The sequence below is a fragment of the Salmo salar genome, chromosome 28, assembly GCF_965601325.2.
Source record: "Salmo salar chromosome 28, fSalSal1, whole genome shotgun sequence".
Lineage (NCBI taxonomy): Eukaryota > Metazoa > Chordata > Actinopteri > Salmoniformes > Salmonidae > Salmo > Salmo salar.
In genome coordinates this window covers 16369866-16389321 of record NC_138318.1, presented here as the reverse complement: position 1 = coordinate 16389321, position 19456 = coordinate 16369866, and the positions used below count along the sequence as shown (strand labels likewise).

The 19456-nt window shown below is 42.3% G+C and overlaps 1 protein-coding gene across 1 annotated transcript; it reads right to left on the bottom strand.

The window, feature by feature from the left end:
• Positions 1-1444: 1444 nt before the first annotated feature.
• Positions 1445-17725, bottom strand: LOC106589532 (zinc finger CCCH domain-containing protein 7B). The gene is given in 13 exon segments (XM_082970367.1): positions 1445-4631; positions 4762-5414; positions 5725-6079; positions 6208-6390; positions 6581-6732; positions 6829-7034; positions 7760-7828; positions 7831-7914; positions 8231-8289; positions 8614-8906; positions 9876-10103; positions 10252-10293; positions 14663-17725. Coding segments are annotated over 6 exon segments (693 nt in total). The 5' UTR covers positions 7901-7914; positions 8231-8289; positions 8614-8906; positions 9876-10103; positions 10252-10293; positions 14663-17725; the 3' UTR covers positions 1445-4631; positions 4762-5414; positions 5725-6066.
• Between the last annotated feature and the right edge of the window lie 1731 nt (positions 17726-19456).

Below are 19456 nucleotides of genomic sequence, written 5' to 3'. Positions count from 1 at the left end.
TCATTGTAACGGGGCTGTAAACCAGGGTTGAGTTACTTACAGCATCTAAATTAATGAATTAATCAATATATTATACATTGTTTATATTCACTTATGAAACATGCTGTAATGTGTTCCATGTGAGCAAAAAATATATAATAAGGCAGGTAGCCTAGTGGTAGGAGAGTTAGGCAAGGCTCTTAACTTCAGTTGTTCCTTTAAGTCACTCTAGATCATAAATTACTCTGATTATAGTGTAGACATGTATATTCTAAGAATCTTTGATTTAACGTTCTCCATTTAAACATCTAGGGAATGATGGCACCCACATCAGCAGCAGAAAGAGAAAGGCAGTGTCGAGGAAAAAGGGAACAATACCTTGAGAGAAAGGGTCAGAGATGGAAAAGAAAATGTTGAAGCAGGGAAAAATAAAAATATCAGTGATTTAAGTGAGACACCAGCGTCAGAAGCGTAAACAGTACAGAACAGCATACAAAAGAAGCAAGGACAGGAAAGGAGCACTGAGGAACTTGACCACTCCTCCACAAAGTACAGATGTTGAACATGCGATGGAGATGATGCCAAGCTCGATAAAAGCGGTGCCCTCCACCATGAGAATCCACCAGGTCATCACCCTTGCTCTTGGTGAGCTGATGTCTCGTGATGTCAGCAGCCTTTGTTCAACAAAGAAGGACCTAAACTGTGCATGCTTTAACACACAGCACTTCAGTTTCAGGCAGAAGGTCCTGGCTGCTCAAGAACAGCCAGCAAATGAGGAAAATCCACAACCTGTGGATGAAATCCAGTGTGGGAAATGCAGGTCTTCTTGGGCAGATTTCACTGGTCTCTATCGAGACGACATCCACTGGTATCAGTTTGATGAAGTCCTTGAGATGATTCCACCCCCACAGCGTGTGACATCCCGCCACCTAGACGTTGAGAGTTGTGTTGGCCAGACTCTCAGGAAGAAAACAATGAATGAATGAATGAATGAATGAATGAATATGGTGCTCCTGAGAAGAAGGATCGTCATACTGACACTAGTGCTGTAGTTACAGCTATTCTAGCATTCTAAATGCTCTTGGAAAATGTTCAGTTTGATGACACGTTGAACTTTACTGATGAAACCTGTTGAATGTTATTAATTACCCTAATGCCTGATGTTTTTTTATATGTTGCGATATTTACTGCAGTTCGGTTAATAAAACCCAGATTATTCTAAATATATCTAATGTCCTTATTACATGGTTACATAAAAATGAAATGCAGGAGTTTGATAGTAAACTAAACTAGTTTAAATGGAAACGGATGTGTCTCTTCAACCCCGTTACAGTATTCAACGGTCACCCTAGTCTCAACCCCATCACATTACAATAAAATAAAATGGCAAAGATGAATTTGATGTTTTCTGAGCTCAGTCTGAAATGTTAAGGACAATCCCAAGAAGATTAGATTCATGTTATAATTCTGAATTGAAAGCATTTTTTTATTTAAATGATGACTCGCTGACAATGTCTATTTCAGGGTTTAATATAGCAAAATTCTGAGACTCTACATACATTTTATATTTATAATAAAATAAATGGTTTAGGGGACATATGAGCATTAGGTACATGTTGATTTTATAACAAGCATCTTTTACAATCATATTCAGACAACTTCCATATTGTCTGTGACGGGGTTGAAGATAAATGGTGTCCATATCAGACAAAAATGGACAATAATACAATGGCTTTAATACCTGATGTGGGGGAAAAAAATGATTGAAGGTTTAATATGTACGTAATGTTGTGAGGTGTTCAGAAAATGCATTTATTCTAGTAAAAAAAAAAAGTTGTATTACCGCAGCCTAAGAATGTATGCATGCGTGCGTGCGTACGTACATATACATACACACACACACACAGTGTGTACATGTATATACACACACGTCAAAATTTAAGACTAGGCTAAAAACGTACCTTTTAAGCCTAAATTATGGGTAGTCCTATTTTACTTTCATTTACTTTTTATGTCTTCATTGATATTGTGCGTAACATCTTTTCATGACCTCTGACACATCCCAGACAATCAGTTTTCCCTTGATGAATCAGCAAAGATTTACATTTGAGGGCTAATGGGGCAAGGGTAACTTCACATTATCCTTGTTAAACTGGTGGTCGACATGCCAATGAAGCCACGTCACCTGACCAGTAGGGCTGTGACAGTCATGGAATTTTGGATGATGGTTATTGGTCTTTTTGGGGGGTTTTAAGATGCACATTTTCTCCTCTCCTCCTGACTGCAAGTTGTCTCCTCTCCCGACCGCAGGGTGGGGGGGCATTGCCTAGGCAACCAAATACTTGTTTGCTACAACAACTTGCTTGCTTCAGCAAGGAGCAACAAAGATTCATCACGTTGTGAAGAGTCCATGTTACCACAGAAACGAACTCAACCGCACGAATAACCGACTGTCCCGTCTTCAGTCAGTTGTTCGTAAATAAAAAGAAAACGGTTATGAGAAATAATAACAATGGTTCGTCAGTTTCACGATTATGCTGTAATTGTGCCAGCCCTACGGACCAGGACAAACCAGGACTTGTTCATGTGGTCCACGAAAACTCAAGCTCTAAGCATACGGCACAGTATGTTTGAGTGGGTCCGAGTGAAGAGTCTGCGAGTACTGAAGCTGAAGACAGCTGCTAGTGTCACTTTTGACCCCTATAGTCCTCCAATATCAATGCCATATTATGAAACACTGTTCCATTCTGAGCCTGCTCAGTGCATACGTATGTGAATGCGTGTACATGTCAGTGCTGACCACAGGTTGGGCTGCCTGGCTTGCTTGTGTAACCAAAAGACTGCCATGCAATTTCTATCAATAAAGGGGAGGATAGGTGGGGTAGGGGTTCATTTTAAATGTTATATAAGATTTGTCTTGGGTATTCCGAATACATTCCACAACCATATATCATTTGATGGCTCTCTCATTATGGCATTGACTGGCTTTACATTCATAGTCCTCTACCGATATGGCAGACAAATAGAGTGAAGCACTAACTACCATGGACAAACAAAATGGCGTACTCACAATTTCTGTCCTATTTCACTCTCCATCTTTCTACGTTCCTACAAGGAAAGGAGGGTAGGATTTGGTTGTAGACGTCTGTCCCTAGCAACATATATAGGGGGCTTATTTGTAAGGATGAGTGAGCGCCCGGTTTCACCCCCCTAGACACCTCTTCCCCAGAGCTAAACAACCTGAACACGTTCTGTGCATTTCTCTGCCTCATTTCTGAACAGCTGAAATAAAAACCCTGCAGCGATTTGAAAGAACATTTCAAAAATATATATATTTTGTAGCCTAATTTGTTTGGTTGTTTAGCGATCGGGAAGAGGCGTCATGAGAATTCGGCCATGCAGCCACTCCGTATTTGTAAAGGGGCGACTTTGAGGGCTGTAATATAGGGGAAGGGCAGACACGTCCAGTACAGTGACATCTGCAGCGTGCTAGAAATGCAATGAGGTTCAGATTGAAGTTAATAACAGCCAAACCTTAGTCAAACCCCTCAGATTATGGGCGTGCATTTTCTTATACATTACTTTCTGTGTGTGAGTCGCACATGGCGGTGCCTGTTGCATCAGCAGTTTGTCGTACTGTAAGGGGGTGTGTGCGTGTGTTAGCATTCATACTCTCGTCACAGGCGGTAGGTACTGTAGCTGGTCTCTGGTGTAGTGGGAGCAGGGTCACTTAGCCACAGCTCCAGGGCCAGCTCCTCCTCAGCCTGACAACACTCACATATCTCCTCCTTCTGACAATTGACGCCCAGACTGACACACAGAAAATGGTCTCTCCACATCAAACATCAGAAAAGGCTAGAATAAAAATATACCACTTGTTTTTAATCCTTAAGGAGTCTACTGACACAGCCGTGTATCAAATCTAAGTAACATAAAAAAAATCCCCATCAGTTTCAGGTTTTTTGCACGGGCTGCGTCTCAATCTACTTTATCCGCCTATGTCGACCTTCTGCATCTGCAGAAGATGGCCGAGCTATAACCTTGTTTGCCAGACCATGAGGAATCTCACAAAAACCTATGTAGCGTCCGAACGGTTTGAGCTACAAAACTATTATTCCACTCTATGGAAAGGGGAGACTCTCACAAGTGTCAAGGGACTCGTCTGAAGGTAACCCATACAAAAAGGAATGGAAGAAAGGAGGTAGTTGTGCCAACAAAAATAAGGGATTGTGTCCCAATTTTTTTTAATATTTCCTGAGCTTTCTCATATCTCCTAAATATAGGACATACACTTCAAAACCTTATGATTTATTTTTTTACTGTCTTTTTTGCCATTTATGAATGTGTTACTCAACGTGTTTCTATGGGCTATAGTAGTGAAGGCCAAATACTATATTTGATCAAATCCTGTATTTTTTTTGGGGGGGGGGATCCCTAAAGGGGTCATAAAATTCCAAATCAAATAGCTAATGACCATCTTAAAACAGTTCTATGTTACCTTAGTACCCCTATGACTTAAGCCACTCACCAATGACTCAGTGTAATCTGTCGTCATGGAAACCCATTTCTCCTCCAGAGACGGCTTGCGTCAGTGATTCTATTCTGACTGGTCAGCCTGAGCCACATGTCATACATCTGCTGCATGTCCCTCACTGTGGACAGAAGGGGACAGGGATTAGCGCCGCAAACAAAAACACTGTAAATACATTATTTGTTTGGCCATGACACACACAAGAAGAGGAAAATAATGTGAGGAAAAGCAACAGAAAGACAGAATCTTACAGCTGTTGTTCTTCATGTACGTCCAGACATCCCTCTCTTCCAGACTGGGCGAAGGAACAGTTCCCGATGTAGTGGCACTTCTGCTTCATCACATGGACACACATCTAGGAGACTGCTTTAATACTGCACTGCATGTCCTGATTGTGCACTTTACTGTGATTTTATTTGACAATCCTTATCATCGGATGTCAAAACACAATTGAAACGGATGCTGACATACTGGCCCTTCTTTACAGAAAGCCTTTTCCTTCACAAGTAGTAGCAAGACAGATAGCTAACCTACTGTGGAACAAAGGCCAAGCTGCCTATAGGTGTAAAGACGAGAGGAGGAGAGCTATAAACAACATCAGCTGTATTCAGCATGTGAGAGGTCTGCTGGAAATGATTGCCTGATTGGAGAGATTAAAACAGACCCCAAGGGGAGGGAGGGATGGAGAAAATTAGTAGAGGGGTGGCTCAGTTCATACTTATGTGGGTGTGACTGTGTATGAGAGAGGGGAAGGGAGAAAAGAGTGAGTGATGGAGGGATAGAGAAGGGGGAGGGAATTACGTCATCCTGCTGTGGGTATGCACGGGAGAAGGGAAGCGGCCGCACAACGACCCACTTCTTCTCAAAAGACTTCACCAGCAATACCCAACGCTCCTTAGTCCAGCTGGAGAGAGGTGGAAAGTGGAAGACAGAGATGAGGAAAAGAGATGAGAGATGGGCGGGAGAAAGAGAAAAGAACATGACTATGGACTACAATTATCAAGTTAGTGAAATTGACCATTCAGAACAAGGTATTATGCATTTCTATAGAGTTAATCCTTTAATGGGCCTATTTCTTTAACATTCCTTTTATCCTATTAATTATCAATTCAGGCCTGGTCATGAAACAGATGGTAGCCCCTGCAGCCTCATATTGACATGAGAACTTCAGCAATTACCATGAGTGCAGATGTCAGTTTGATATAGTCTCTCACCTGTGTCATGCTTTAGCAGTGCTGTACTTGAGGGCCTTGTCTGGTTCGTGGACCTGTCCATCCCTCCAGCACTGGCCACAGACAAACTTCATCTTCAGGTTTAACCCCCTGCCATCCCCTCCACCCTTGAGGTTGTTTCCCCCTCCCCCTATTCCCCCCACCCCTCCACTAAAGCTCTGGTGGGACGTGCATAGGCTGAGAGCAAGAGTGAGAGAGATTTTGTAAATCAAGCCCTTAAAACAATAACCCAAATGATGTATTGTATTAGGAGACAAGGGCATCGTGCCCATCTCATGCTCATCTTCTGTTTCTGAGCATTTGGCGCTAGCCTGTACCATCTCTTCATGGGTGATACCTGGGGGAGAGAGAGGGAAGAGAGACAAAGTAACAGATGATAGCGTGAACTTTGGTTATTTTGCTGCAATCCTTCATAGAGTGTGTCTGTGTGTGCAGCCATGCGTGCAAACATGAGTACTTCTGTACCGGTGTCCTGCTGCAGCACCCAGCACTTCGAGTTCTATGACGGAGTGGGCGAAGGAGCAGCTGTCCTCGCGCTGGCAGCTGTAATGCACCTCGTGACGACACATGTCAAACTGGCAGAGGGGGTGCAGCGGGCGCACCTTACTGTAGCGCACGTTGGCAGAACGCACCACATGCACTAGGCACCTGAGAAAAAGGGGATGAGATAGAAGGAGAGGGCAGAAGGGGACAGGGTGCAAATAGCTGACTGGAATATTGTCTGAGGGAAATTGGATTTAGGATCCATTATACCAAGATAAAGTGCTTATTTGGATCTGATACACTGAAGGACAGAGAGAGGACGACGGAAAAGTACAGAAAGGTCTAGGAGACTCACTTGTTATCGTCAAAGGGATGCCGGGCAGTGAGGTTTGAGCAGACAGCCAAGTTCTCTTTGCTGTGCTTGCTGATGATGTCCACCACAGCGATACGCCATCCCATCTGGTTTGTGCTTAGTGGGACTATCATTTGTTTACTGTCAAAACATTCCTGCAGAGAGGGGGAGAGAGCGAAACAGAGTGTGTGTGTAGACATACAGAATACTGCAAAGTTCACCATGGGGAGGTCTATGTGAACACACCCTACCTCACAGAGGAACATGAACATGCCCATGTGCAGCTGCAGCAGGCGTGTGACGCTGAGTGCCCGTCTCACGGTGCTGCCCAGCGGGTCAAACAGCAGCTCCCTTCTCAGAGCCCCCTTCCTCTCCTGGGTCCACAGGTCTATTTCCTCCTGGCAGTAGGCAAATGTGCAGTTCTCACCATATAGGCATTCCCGGCGCTCCTGGACCTCTTCAGGGAGACAGAGGAGGAACAGGGAAGACGTATGAGGTAGAGAGTACATAATATTTACTATCTCTGATAGGCAAATTCTGTTTAAGCAACATTAAAACTACTGCCAGCACTTCTGTGCTTATTTGAGTAAGAGAACATGCATGTGCTGGTGACACTGTCTGTGATCTGTTTAGAATTCAAGGCACACTTCACCAGCATGTCCACCACAGCAATACGCCATCCCATCTGGTTTGTGCTTAGTGGGACTATCATTTGTTTTTCAACAGAACAATGACCCAAAAACACACCCTCCAGGCTGTGTAAGGGCTATTTCACCAAGAAGGAGAGTGATTGAGTGCTGCATCAGATGACCTGGCCTCCACAATCACCCAACCTCAACCCAAACCAATTGAGATGGTTTGGGATGAGTTGGACCACAGAGTGAAGAAAAATCAGGCAACAAGTGCTCAGCATATGTGGGAACTCCTTCAAGACTGTTGGAAAAGCATTCCAGGTGAACCTGGTTGAGAGAATGCCAAGAGTGTGCAAAGCTGTCATCAAGGCAAAGGGTGGCTATAGAATCTCAAATGTATTTTGATTTGTTTAACACTTTTTTGGTTAGTACATGATTCCATAGTTTTGATGTCTTCACTATTATTCTACAATGTAGAAAATAGTCAAAATAAAGAAAACCCTGCAATGAGTAGGTGTTCTAAAACTTTTGAGACCGGTACTGTACGTACCTTTGCAGAGCACGAAGGCCCCCAGGAAGTTGTTCCTAGCGGGGTGAGGCCTGACCCTGTTCCAGGTGGGGCCTTGAAGCGAGACAGCAGCAGGTCCCTCTTACAGCGGTGAGATGCTTCCGCCTGGTACTGGTAGTCCATATCCCGCGAACCTGCTGAGAGAAGAGTAGGTGGACTTACCATTCAATTCATTTTTATTCAAAATACTTTATTCATCAAACAAGGTGCAATTATGCAGACATTGATGTAACAGACAACATTGACTTAATACTGCTTAGTATAAAATTAATCCTCAACATAACATATTCTGGAGGGGTAAGAGAAAGGTCATGGGATTTATATCTTGGATTTTTTTTAAAACAAGTATAGTAGGAGTAGCCAGAGACATCCATGTTGTTATAAACTCAGAAGAGAGGAGAAAGAAGTTGAGAGTATCCATCGGAGTGTTCAGGCGTTATGCCGCTGTCTTACTGTGTGAGGGGAGCTGTGTTTGTAGTTCCCAGGGACGAAGCTGTGAGAAATTCTTCCCCCTGGAAAACAGAACAGCAACACAAGGACACAGGGATATCAGACAACATGTGGCTATACAGCAGTGCTGCTGACACGGACTAGCTTCAACAACAACTAACGCATTCCCCGAGGACTGTTCAGGGTCAATGGGCAGTTCCGGGAAGGTTTAAGTAACAGCTGACGCAGGTTTAAACTGTATGGTTGCAAAATAAGAGTGGATAGTGGCAAAAGAAAAAGGAAAAAAAAGAAGCCTGCTACAATGGCTTTGCTGTTTTCAATATAATTGACATCACCAAACACACACCCGGACCCATACACCTTGTCCATACATCTCATCCACTCACCAGGCAAGGTGTACTCAGAGAGGGAGTCCAGCCCTCCAATTCCAGACCCTCCTTTGCCTTCTGTGTCCCCAGCCTCCTGGGAAAAGGCCCCCAGGGCATCCAGCGCCTGTGTGGAGGTCTGGTCCCTCTAGCCCAGCGAAGGGTAGGGCTCCAGGGCGGACATCTGGCTGACAGTGAAGCTGAAGAAGGCAGGGGGTAGCTGGGGCGAGGAGGCTGGAGGAGTATGGAGGGTGCAGGCCCACAGCTGTGTTGGGGAGGTTGGTAGGGATAGCGCAATGGACTGGGCTCTGTGACTGAGGGAGAGAGAGACATTATTCTAGATCTCCTTCTAGACCAGAAATGCATAGCTCTGTGCTCCATGTAAGGTACTTCAGTGGTGGAAGTTAAACTACTAAAATATGCAACCCGTCAGGCAGTAGTGGAAAAAGTACTCAAATGTCATACTTGAGTAAAAGTAAAGATACCTTAATAGAAAATGACTCAAGTAAGTCACTCATTAAAATACTACTTGAGTAAAAGTCTAAAAGTATTTGGTTTTAATATACTTACGTATCAAAAGTAAATGGGATTGCTAAAATATACTTAAGTGTCAAAAGTAAAAGTACATTTCTAATTCCTTATATTATGCAAACCAGACGGCATATTTTCTTGTTTTTTTCCTCTCCCCCAGATAGCCAGGGGCACACTCCAACACTCATTAATTTACAAACTAAGCATTTATGTTTAGTGAGTGCGCCAGATCAGAGGCAGTAGGGATGACCAGGAATGTTTGCTTGAAAGGGGGTGAAGTACATTGTTTTTTTAGGACTGTAGTAAGTAAAAGTTGTCAAAAATATAAACAAAAACCCCCAAAAACTACTTATGTAGTACTTCAAAGAATTTTTACTTAAGCACTTTACACGGCAGCGTAGCCCAGTGGTTGGAGCGTTGGACTAGTAACCGAAAGGTTGCAAGATCAAATCCCTGAGCTGACAAGGTACAAATCTGGTATTCTGCCCCTGAACAAGGCAGTTAACCCACTGTTCCTAGGCCGTCATTGAAAATAAGAATTTGCTCTTAATTGCCTAGTTAAATAAAGGTAAAATAAATAAAAAACACCACTGATGTCATGCAACTCCCAGAAATACTTTCTTAAATGTTTCTATATTCTACTGACTAATGTCTGTACCTCCTCTTTCATCAAATGTCTACTGGTCAACAGAGGGACGATACAGCACGGTCAGCATCCTTCATTGACGTGACCTTAGTAGCGACCCTCTCACCTCGCTGACTTTCTCGGAGATGCAGTCATACCCCAGCAGGCTGTCCAGATCGTCGGGGATCACGCTGCATTCCATGTGCTCCGACACGGGGACAGAGTAGGGCAGGGGGGGCAGGCCCATACTGGAGCTATCAAATAGGTCAGCACAGGGTGTGGCCACTGGGCTTATCGCTGACAGGGATGGGTGTGGCCAGAGGGGCAGGGATACACTGGGCGTTGGACAGATCAACTGGGAGGGAGGAGAGGGATAAAGAAAAAAAGAGGAAGATGAGATCGAGCCATGGAGAGAAGGTAGAGAAGGGAATTTGAGAGAAACGCCAATGACAATGACAAATTGTTAAAGTTAAATGTTATGTTTTTATGGTGAGCTGACATACCTGATGCAATGTCAGTCAAATATTCTGCCCATTGGAGGACATCTAAAATAAGAGACAAGGCTTGGTTAATCAAAACATTAACCATTCACCCGTAATAAGAAAATGTCAATAACCACGTTTCCACCCACAGTTTTTATGTGAGTAAAGTCATACCTTATAAATAAAAATCAAGACAGCTGTGATGGAAACAAGCTGTTTCGGTAAAATTTTATAAATAAAAGATAATTTGTTAATTCGTGATCTTTTTGTGTCGGTAAAATGAATGTGAAATGGAGGTGGAAACGCTTATGCGAAATTATTGATATAATAACCATAATATAGGAGTAAACTTGAAGTCATGCAATGATATGGTGTGGTCCTCCCACAGCGACTCGCGAAACCATGCAGTTAGGCTACAGATTAAATAAGTTATGATGAACTTCACAGGGTGGTGAAAGTGCCCTTGATGATCCTTTCCAATAAATATTGAGGCTCTTATTCTGGTGACATGATGATAGATGCAAAACGGCAGTCAAGTGTTTATTGCGCTGTCCCTGCAACATTATTTGAGCCATTTAGTTTACTTGTTTGACTGAAAAGCTGTTCCCGAAATCCCTAATTTGTTAAAGAAAAACATTCCCCATTGCCTCAACCCTTGCACTCTTTACGTGAATCATGTAAGCATTGCATGCGACCAACAGGGCCTGACCTATAGCCGATCATAATCGCATTAATAAATTGGTTATAACAAACTCCGAACACAGTAATGTCGACAGCAAAATGGATGCGAAGGATGTGAAAAAGAAACCGGAAACGTGCAAAATGTTTACCGGTTGCTCCGGAAGAAAATGGGAAGTCAGATCGGTGGAAGACCTTTGACTTAGTTGTGGAAGCTACTGGAGATCCAGAAAGAGAAGGGTATAGGAGCAAGCACTGCGTGAGTATGGTGTGAGTATTGTCTGTGCCAAACAGTTGCTGATAGATTACAATATTATTTTTGATGACCATTTGGAATAGTGTAAACACTAAATAAATATGTTTTACATTTTAAGTCATTTAGCAGACGCTCTTATCCAGAGCGACTTACAAATGGGTGGATTGACCTTATGATATCCAGTGGAACAACCACTTTACAATAGAGCATCTAAATCTTTTAAAGGGGGGGGGGGGGGGGGGGGGGGGTAGAAGGATTACTTTATCCTATCCTAGGTATTCCTTAAAGAGGTGGGGTTTCAGGTGTCTCCGGAAGGTGGTGATTGACTCGGCCTGATCAGAGCCTGAAGGTACGGAGGTGCCGTTCCCCTCACAGCTCCGTAGGCAAGCACCATGGTCTTGTAGCGGATGCGAGCTTCAACAGGAAGCCAGTGGAGAGAGCGGAGGAGCGGGGTGACGTGAGAGAACTTGGGAAGGTTGAACACCAGACGGGCTGCGGCATTCTGGATGAGTTGTAGGGGTTTAATGGCACAGGCAGGGAGCCCAGCCAACAGCGAGTTGCAGTAATCCAGATGGGAGATGACAAGTGCCTGGATTAGGACCTGCGCCGCTTCCTGTGTGAGGCAGTGTCGTACTCTGCGAATGTTGTAGAGCATGAACCTACAGGATCGGGTCACCGCCTTGATGTTAGTAGAGAACGACAGGGTGTTGTCCAGGGTCACGCCAAGGTTCTTAGCGCTCTGGGAGGAGGACACAATGGAGTTGTCAACCGTGATGGCGAGATCATGGAACGGGCAGTCCTAATACAATATGTGTACCAGAGAGTCTGTTCCAACGGGGAAAAATATTTATAAAGCCTTTATTACACCAGACTAAAAACCGTTTGCATGCATTTGTGAATTGTGGTTTATTTATTGTTTAGGCTAATTATTCATCTAATTTTAAGGCAAAAATGCTTGATTTCATTTCGAAGCATGAATGTCTTGTATCTTGTGTGATGGCAGGAACGAATGAATGATTGATACAGTAGCCTATATATTGAAATATAGGCATAATAAGTTGAGGTATTAAAGGCTAAACAAAACACGCTCTAAGGCCTACTGCTCGATGGTGGTTATACAAGGCTGCTATACAACTCCTACTAATGATAACGGCACTATTTATTATAATGATCAAAATAATAATAACAACAACGAGACCAAGAAAAAAGGTATAGGAGCGAGAACTGTATGCATATTATGTATAACAAACAGGTGCTGTTAGATTACAATATTATTTTTCTGCCTGTTTGGAACAGTGCAAACAACATTAAATAAATTATAAGTAATACCAGTCTGTTGTAATGAAGAAAAAAAAAGGCTTAAATTACAGCATTGCAAAGACTAAAAACAGCCAAAACTGTGAAATTGCTTTATATGACATTTTGCCGTTGCATGAGGCTTGTTGCTCACGGAATCAGTAGGCTGTTAAACAAACAGTCAAACAGGCAACAGAAGCAAGATCTGTCTTATTTCTGTAAATATAAAATGGATGATTTATAAAGCCAGGCACATTTAACAATTAGGCTATTGATTATAGACCTAAATAATTTGTGGTTTGCTCTCTCCTCAATTTTCTTAGACATTTAGGCTAAGCCCTATTCGCATGGGACTAGTATTATTAGAGAATGTTGGTTATGTAATAATTACCCCAGAACATCCGTTATTCCAGAGGACAAGTCGGGCTGGATTTGTTTTTTCCAAACTGCTCAGTAATTCATAATTTTTTCCCAATAAAAATCGACAGTTGACGGAAGCCTGGAGGTTTTCTTCTAGGCGTGAAGATATTTCAACAAGTCCAGGCGCTAACAGGGCTACACTGTCAACTCGAACTTGATTCCAAAGTTTCTAAACCATACCAAACCATCTTTGGAACACAGTGCATTCGGAAAGTATTCAGACCCCTTGACTTTACCCAAATTTTGTTACGTTACAACCTTATTCTAAAGCAGATTAAATTGTTTTTTCACCCTCAATCTACACACAATACCCCATAATGACGAAGTAAAAATACTTTTTTAGACATTTCTGCAAAGAAAAACGTCACATTTACTTAAGTCTTCAGACCTTTAACTCAGTACTTAGTTGAAGCAACTTTAGCAGCGATTACAGGCTCGAGTCTTCTTGGGTATGAAGCTACAACCTTGGCACACCTGTATTTGGGGAGTTTCTCACATTCTTCTCTGCAGAGCCTCTCATTTATTTAATACATTTTAGAATAAGGCGTAACAACTTAACAAAATGTGGAAAAAGATAAAGGGGTCTGAATACTTTCCAATGCACTGTATGAACAAAAGTATTCACTGTGAAAGTTGATACATGTAGGCACATCATATATAGGCTATGCACAGCACTTATTTCAATTTATTGAATTAGTTATTGTTTCTTACTCAAACCGTGAGCAACACCTGTCAAACTCAAACATTTCTCTCGAAACACATGGATATCAATTCGCATAGGACTAGTGTTATCAGAGAATCTTGGAGTTTGCCAAAAAACAGTAGATTATTATGGCTGGAATTGTTATTCTCCTGCCATGTACAAATGCCACTGACATGGCAGATTCGGACGGGACTAAAGTTACAGATGATGTGGTGTTTTGTGCTTGGCAACATAATTACATCACCCAACCACCCCCAGTAAAACTAATCCCGTCTGAATAGGGCATTAGGCTAGGGCTGTGTCCTCGTCTCTGCTGCCTCCACACCATTGTTTTCAATCCCAATATGCTGGTTAAGTTTGCTATTATGCATATAGCATTTTAGGGAAAGGCGCACTGAAGATTATGGTTCTAAAAACAGACAGTGACCACATCCAATGAAGGACAAAGTGCATTTGTTATAAAATAATATGAGATTCATTAGTGTTGCACCATTATTTTTGCATAATATAACCATATACAATTTCAGTATCACGTCTTAAGAGTGATGGACTGTGCCATCCGTGGCCTGTGCAATGGATTAGTCCACTGAGACATGCAGAAATCAGACAGGTGTCTTGTGCACCATAAAAAAATGTTTTATTCAATTGCTCGACTAAAGAAATCTCGGGCAACCAGCAGTCTATAGACCAAACAATTGAATAGTCGACTAAATAGGGTCAGCCCTATTATCTGCACTATTGGCTAGTGCGCACATGCCAAGACCAGAGTAGGCACATTTGCTATTTAACAGTTTTTGACAAAACTAAAATCGGTAGAGTTGAAAATGCAACGGAAACACATTGAACTTTAGATTTTTATTTGGTACATTAAAACTCAAGCAAAAAAGTACATTGTGTGTACTACGTCATCGTACACAATTTATTCGCAACAAGTCAGTTTGGTGGAAACACACCACTGGTGGGAAAATGCGTATATTTTCTTAAAACACATTTTAGAATATTCGCATGAAAATCTGTCGCCAATTGGATAGAAACCTAGCTAATGAGAAACTATTTTTTCAAGACGACAAGACACTCACCTCTCCTGCAGGTGAAGAATTCTCTCTATTGCTCTCCCCCCTGACATTGAGGACTCCACCTGTAAAGAGAACAGTATCACTTATATGGACCACAGCAGATACAGTGCATTCGTAAAGTATTCAGACGCCTTTACTTTATCCACATTTTGTTACGTTACAGCCTTGCTCTAAAAAGGATTAAATCTTTTTTTTCACCTGAATTATCAAATTTATGTAAGTATTCGGACCCTTTGTTGAAGCACCTTTGGCAGCGATTACAGACTCGAGTCTTGGGTATGACGCTACAAGATTGGCACACCTGTATTTGGGAAATTCTCCCATTCTTCTCTGCAGAGCCTCTCAAGCTCTGTCAGCTTGGATGGAGAGTGTCACTGCACAGCTATTTTTCAGGTCATTCCAGAGATGTTCGATCAGGTTCAAGTCCGGACTCTTTCTGGGCCACTCAAGGACAGAGTCTTATCCCCAAGGCACTCCTAGGGAAAGGGGGATACCTTGTCAGTTGTACAACTGAATGCATTCAACTGAAATGTGTCTTCCTCATTTTACCCAACCCCTCTGAATCAGAGGTGCGGGGGGCTGCCTTAATCGACATCCACGTCTTCGGCGCCCGGGGAACAGAGTGCCTTGCTCAGGGACAGAGTGACAGATTATTACCTAGTCAGCTCGGGGATTCGATCCAGCAACCTTTCGGTTACTGGCCCAACGCTCTAACCACTAGGCTACCTGCCACCACTCCTGCGTTGTCTTGGCTGTGTGTTTAGGGTCATTGTACTGTTAGAAGGTGAACCATTGGCCCAGTCTCAGGTCCTGAGCACTCTGGTGCAGATTTTCATCAAGGATCTCTCTGTACTTTGCTGCATTCATCTTTCCTGACTAGTCTCCCAGTCCCTGCCGCTGAAAAACACCATAGGGATGGGTGCCACGTTTCCTCCAGATGTGACGCTTGGCATGAAGGCCAAAGAGTTCAATCTTGGTTTCATCAGACCAGAGAATATTGTTTCTCATGGTCAGATTGATGAGGAAAATGTTTTATTTAACACATTAACATTTTAGAATAAGGCTGTAAGGTAACAAAATGTGGAAAAATTCAAGGGGTCTGAATACTTTCCGAATGCACTGTACCTGTCCTGGCATTTTGATCTTTGAGTGGATAGAGAGTCAGAGGTAACTAAACTCACCTTCAGGCCTAGTTTATTATTAAAGTACATCCCACAAACAATAAGTTTAACTGAGATTTTTTACACATCTTAAGAAATGCGAGTAACTAAAAGTATGTCGTAGAATAAATTGGATTCATCATTTTAATTGAACTATGGTTCCGGTACTCGTGTGCCCTGTGGCCTTGCCTTACATGTGGGGCAGTGAGAAGGCATCCCGTGCCACACCCATAGAACTCCCAGAGTCGGCCCAGCTCCCTTAGAGAGCTGTTCTTTAGAGCGCCCTGCGACCGCCCTCACACACGCACAACGTGCTGTCGCAGTCCTGCACATCCAGCTCAAACTCCCCCTGGGGGAGAGTCAGGGAGAGCGAGAGATATACAGAGAGAGAAAGAGGCATACATAAACAGAGACAAACATAGAAAGAGGGGGGGGAGAAGATGTAAAAACTGACTGGGAAGTTGTCTGGGGAAAATTAAACTGTGGGATCCATTTTGTTTAGACTTTAGTGCTTATTCAGACCTGATATAATTAGTGCTTAGTGCTTATTCAGACTTGATATAACTTTCGGTTTAACTTTTGAGACATACTGTACTAATCAAAAGTTTAGACACCTACTTATTCAAGGGTTTTTATTTATTTTTACTATTTTCTACATTGTGGAATAATAGTGTAGACATCAAAACTATGAAATAACACATATGGAATCATGTTGTAACCAAAAAAAGTGTTAAACCTTCAAAGTAGCCACCCTTTGCATTCTCAACCAGCTTCATGAAGAATGCTTTTCCAACAGTCTTGAAGGAGTTCCCACAAATGCTGAGCACTTGTTGGCTGCTTTTCCTTCACTCTGTGGTCCAACTCATCTCAATCGGGTTGAGGTCGGGCGATTGCGAAGGCCAGGTCATCTGATGCAGCACTCCATCACTCTCCTTGGTCAAATAGTCCTTACACAGCCTGGAGGTGTGTTTTGGGTCACTGACCTGATGAAAAACAAATGATATCCCATCTGGTTTGCACTTAGTGGGACTGGCATATCGCTGCAGAATGCTGTGGTAGCCATGCAGGTTAAGTGTGCCTTGAATTCTAAATCAAATCACAAACAGTGTCACCAGCAAAGCACACCCACACCATCACTTCTCCTCCATGCTTCACGGTGGGAACCACACATGCGGAGATCATCCGTTCACCTACTCTGTGTCTCATAAAGACAGTGGTTGGAACCAAAAAAAAAACTCTAATTTGGACTCATCAGACCAAAGGACAGATTTCCACTGGTCTAAATGTTCATTGCTCGTGGTTCTTGGCCCAAGCATGTCTCTTCTTCTTATTGGTGTCCTTTAGTAGTGGTTTCTTTGCAGCAATTGAACCATGAAGGCCTGATTCACGCAGTCTCCTCTGAACAGTTGGATGTTGAGATGTGTCTGTTACTTGAACTCTGTGAAGCATTTATTTGAGCTGCAATCAGAGGTGCAGTTAACGCTAACAAACTTATCCTCTTCCTTTCCAGTGGCGGTCCTCATGTGCGCCAGTTTCATCATAGCACTTGGTTTTTGCAACTGCACTTGAAGAAACCTTCAGAATTTTATGACATTTTCTGTATTGACTGACCTTCATGTCTTAATCTCTCTGGGATAGGTGGGACGTGACCGTCCCACTCTATTCAACAGCCAGTGGAACAGCGTGGCGCGAAATACAAAAACCTCAAAAATGCAATCATTTCAATTTTTCAAACATACGACTATTTTACACCATTTTAAAGATAAGACTCCCGTTAATCTAACCACATTGTCCAATTTCAAAAAGGCTTTACAGCGAAAGCAAAACAGATCATGTTAGAGAGTACATAGACCAAAATAATCACACAGCCATTTTCCAAGCAAGCATATATGTCACAAAAACCCAAAACACAGCTAAATGAAGCACTAACCTTTGATGATCTTCATCAGATGACACTCCTAGAACATTATGTTATACAATACATGTATGTTTTGTTCAATGAAGTTCATATTTATATCCAAAAACAGCTTTTTACATTGGCGTGTGATGTTCAGAACGTGTATTCCCACCGAAAACTTCTGGTGAATTTACTAAATTACTCATCATAAACGTTGACAAAATACATAACAATTATTTTAACCTGTTGGGGCTAGGGGGCAGTATTTGCACGGCCGGATAAAAAACGTACCCGATTTAATCTGGTTACTACTCCTGCCCAGTAACTAGAATATGCATATAATTATTGGCTTTGGATAGAAAACACCCTAAAGTTTCTAAAACTGTTTGAATGGTATCTGTGAGTATAACAGAACTCATTTGGCAGGCCAAAACCTGAGAAGATTCCTTACAGGAAGTGGCCTGTCTGACAATTTCTTGCCCTCCTTGATCATCTCTAACAAATACAGGGGATCTCTGGCATGACGTGACACTTCCTACGGCTCCCACGGGCTCTCAGAAGGCGGGAAAAAGCTTAACGATGTAATTCCATCCCCAGGCTGAAACACATTAGCGCGATTGGCAAGTGCTCTATCAGACGGCCATTAGACTGAGGCTCGTGCATGAGGGGATAGCATGCTTTTACTTTCACTCTCTTTGTAATAAAAAACGATTTCCCGGTCGGAATATTATCGCTTTTTTACGAGAAAAATTGTATAAAAATTTATTTTAAACAGCGGTTGACATGCTTCGAAGTACGATAATGGAATATTTAGAATTTTTTTGTCACGAAATGCGCCATGCTCGTCACCCTTATTTACCCTTTCGGATAGCGTCTTGAACGCACGAACAAAACGCCGCTATTTGGATATAACAATGGATTATTTGGGACCAAACCAACATTTGTTATTGAAGTAGAAGTCCTGGGAGTGCATTCTGACGAAGACAGCAAAGGTAATAAGAAAAATGTTATAGTAAATCTGACTTTGGTGAATGCTAAACTTGCTGGGTGTCTAAATAGCTAGCCCTGTGATGCCGGGCTATCTACTGAGAATATTGCAAAATGTGCTTTCACCGAAAAGCTATTTTAAAATCGGACATAGCGAGTGCATAGAGGAGTTCTGTATCTATAATTCTTAAAATAATTGTTATGTTTTTTGTGAACGTTTATCGTGAGTAATTTAGTAAATTCACCGGCAGTGTTCGGTGGGAATGCTAGTCACATGCTAGTCACATGCTAATGTAAAAAGCTGTTTTTTTATATAAATATGAACTTGATTGAACAAAACATGCATGTATTGTATAACATAATCTCCTAGAAGTGTCATCTGATGAAGATCAAAGGTTAGTGCTGCATTTAGCTGTGGTTTGGGTTTATGTGACATATGCTAGCTTGAAAAATGGGTGTCTGATTATTTCTGGCTGGGTACTCTGCTGACATAATCTAATGTTTTGCTTTCGTTGTAAAGCCTTTTTGAAATCGGACAGTGTGGTTAGATTAACGAGAGTCTTGTCTTTAAAATGGTGTAAAATAGTCATATGTTTGAAAAATTGAAGTTTTTGCATTTGAGGTATTTGAATATCGCGCCACGGGATTACACTGGCTGTTGAGTAGGTGGGACGCAAGCGACCCACCTAGCCCATAGAGGTTAAGAATTATAGATACAGAACTCCTTTATGCTATCGCTATGTCAGATTTTAA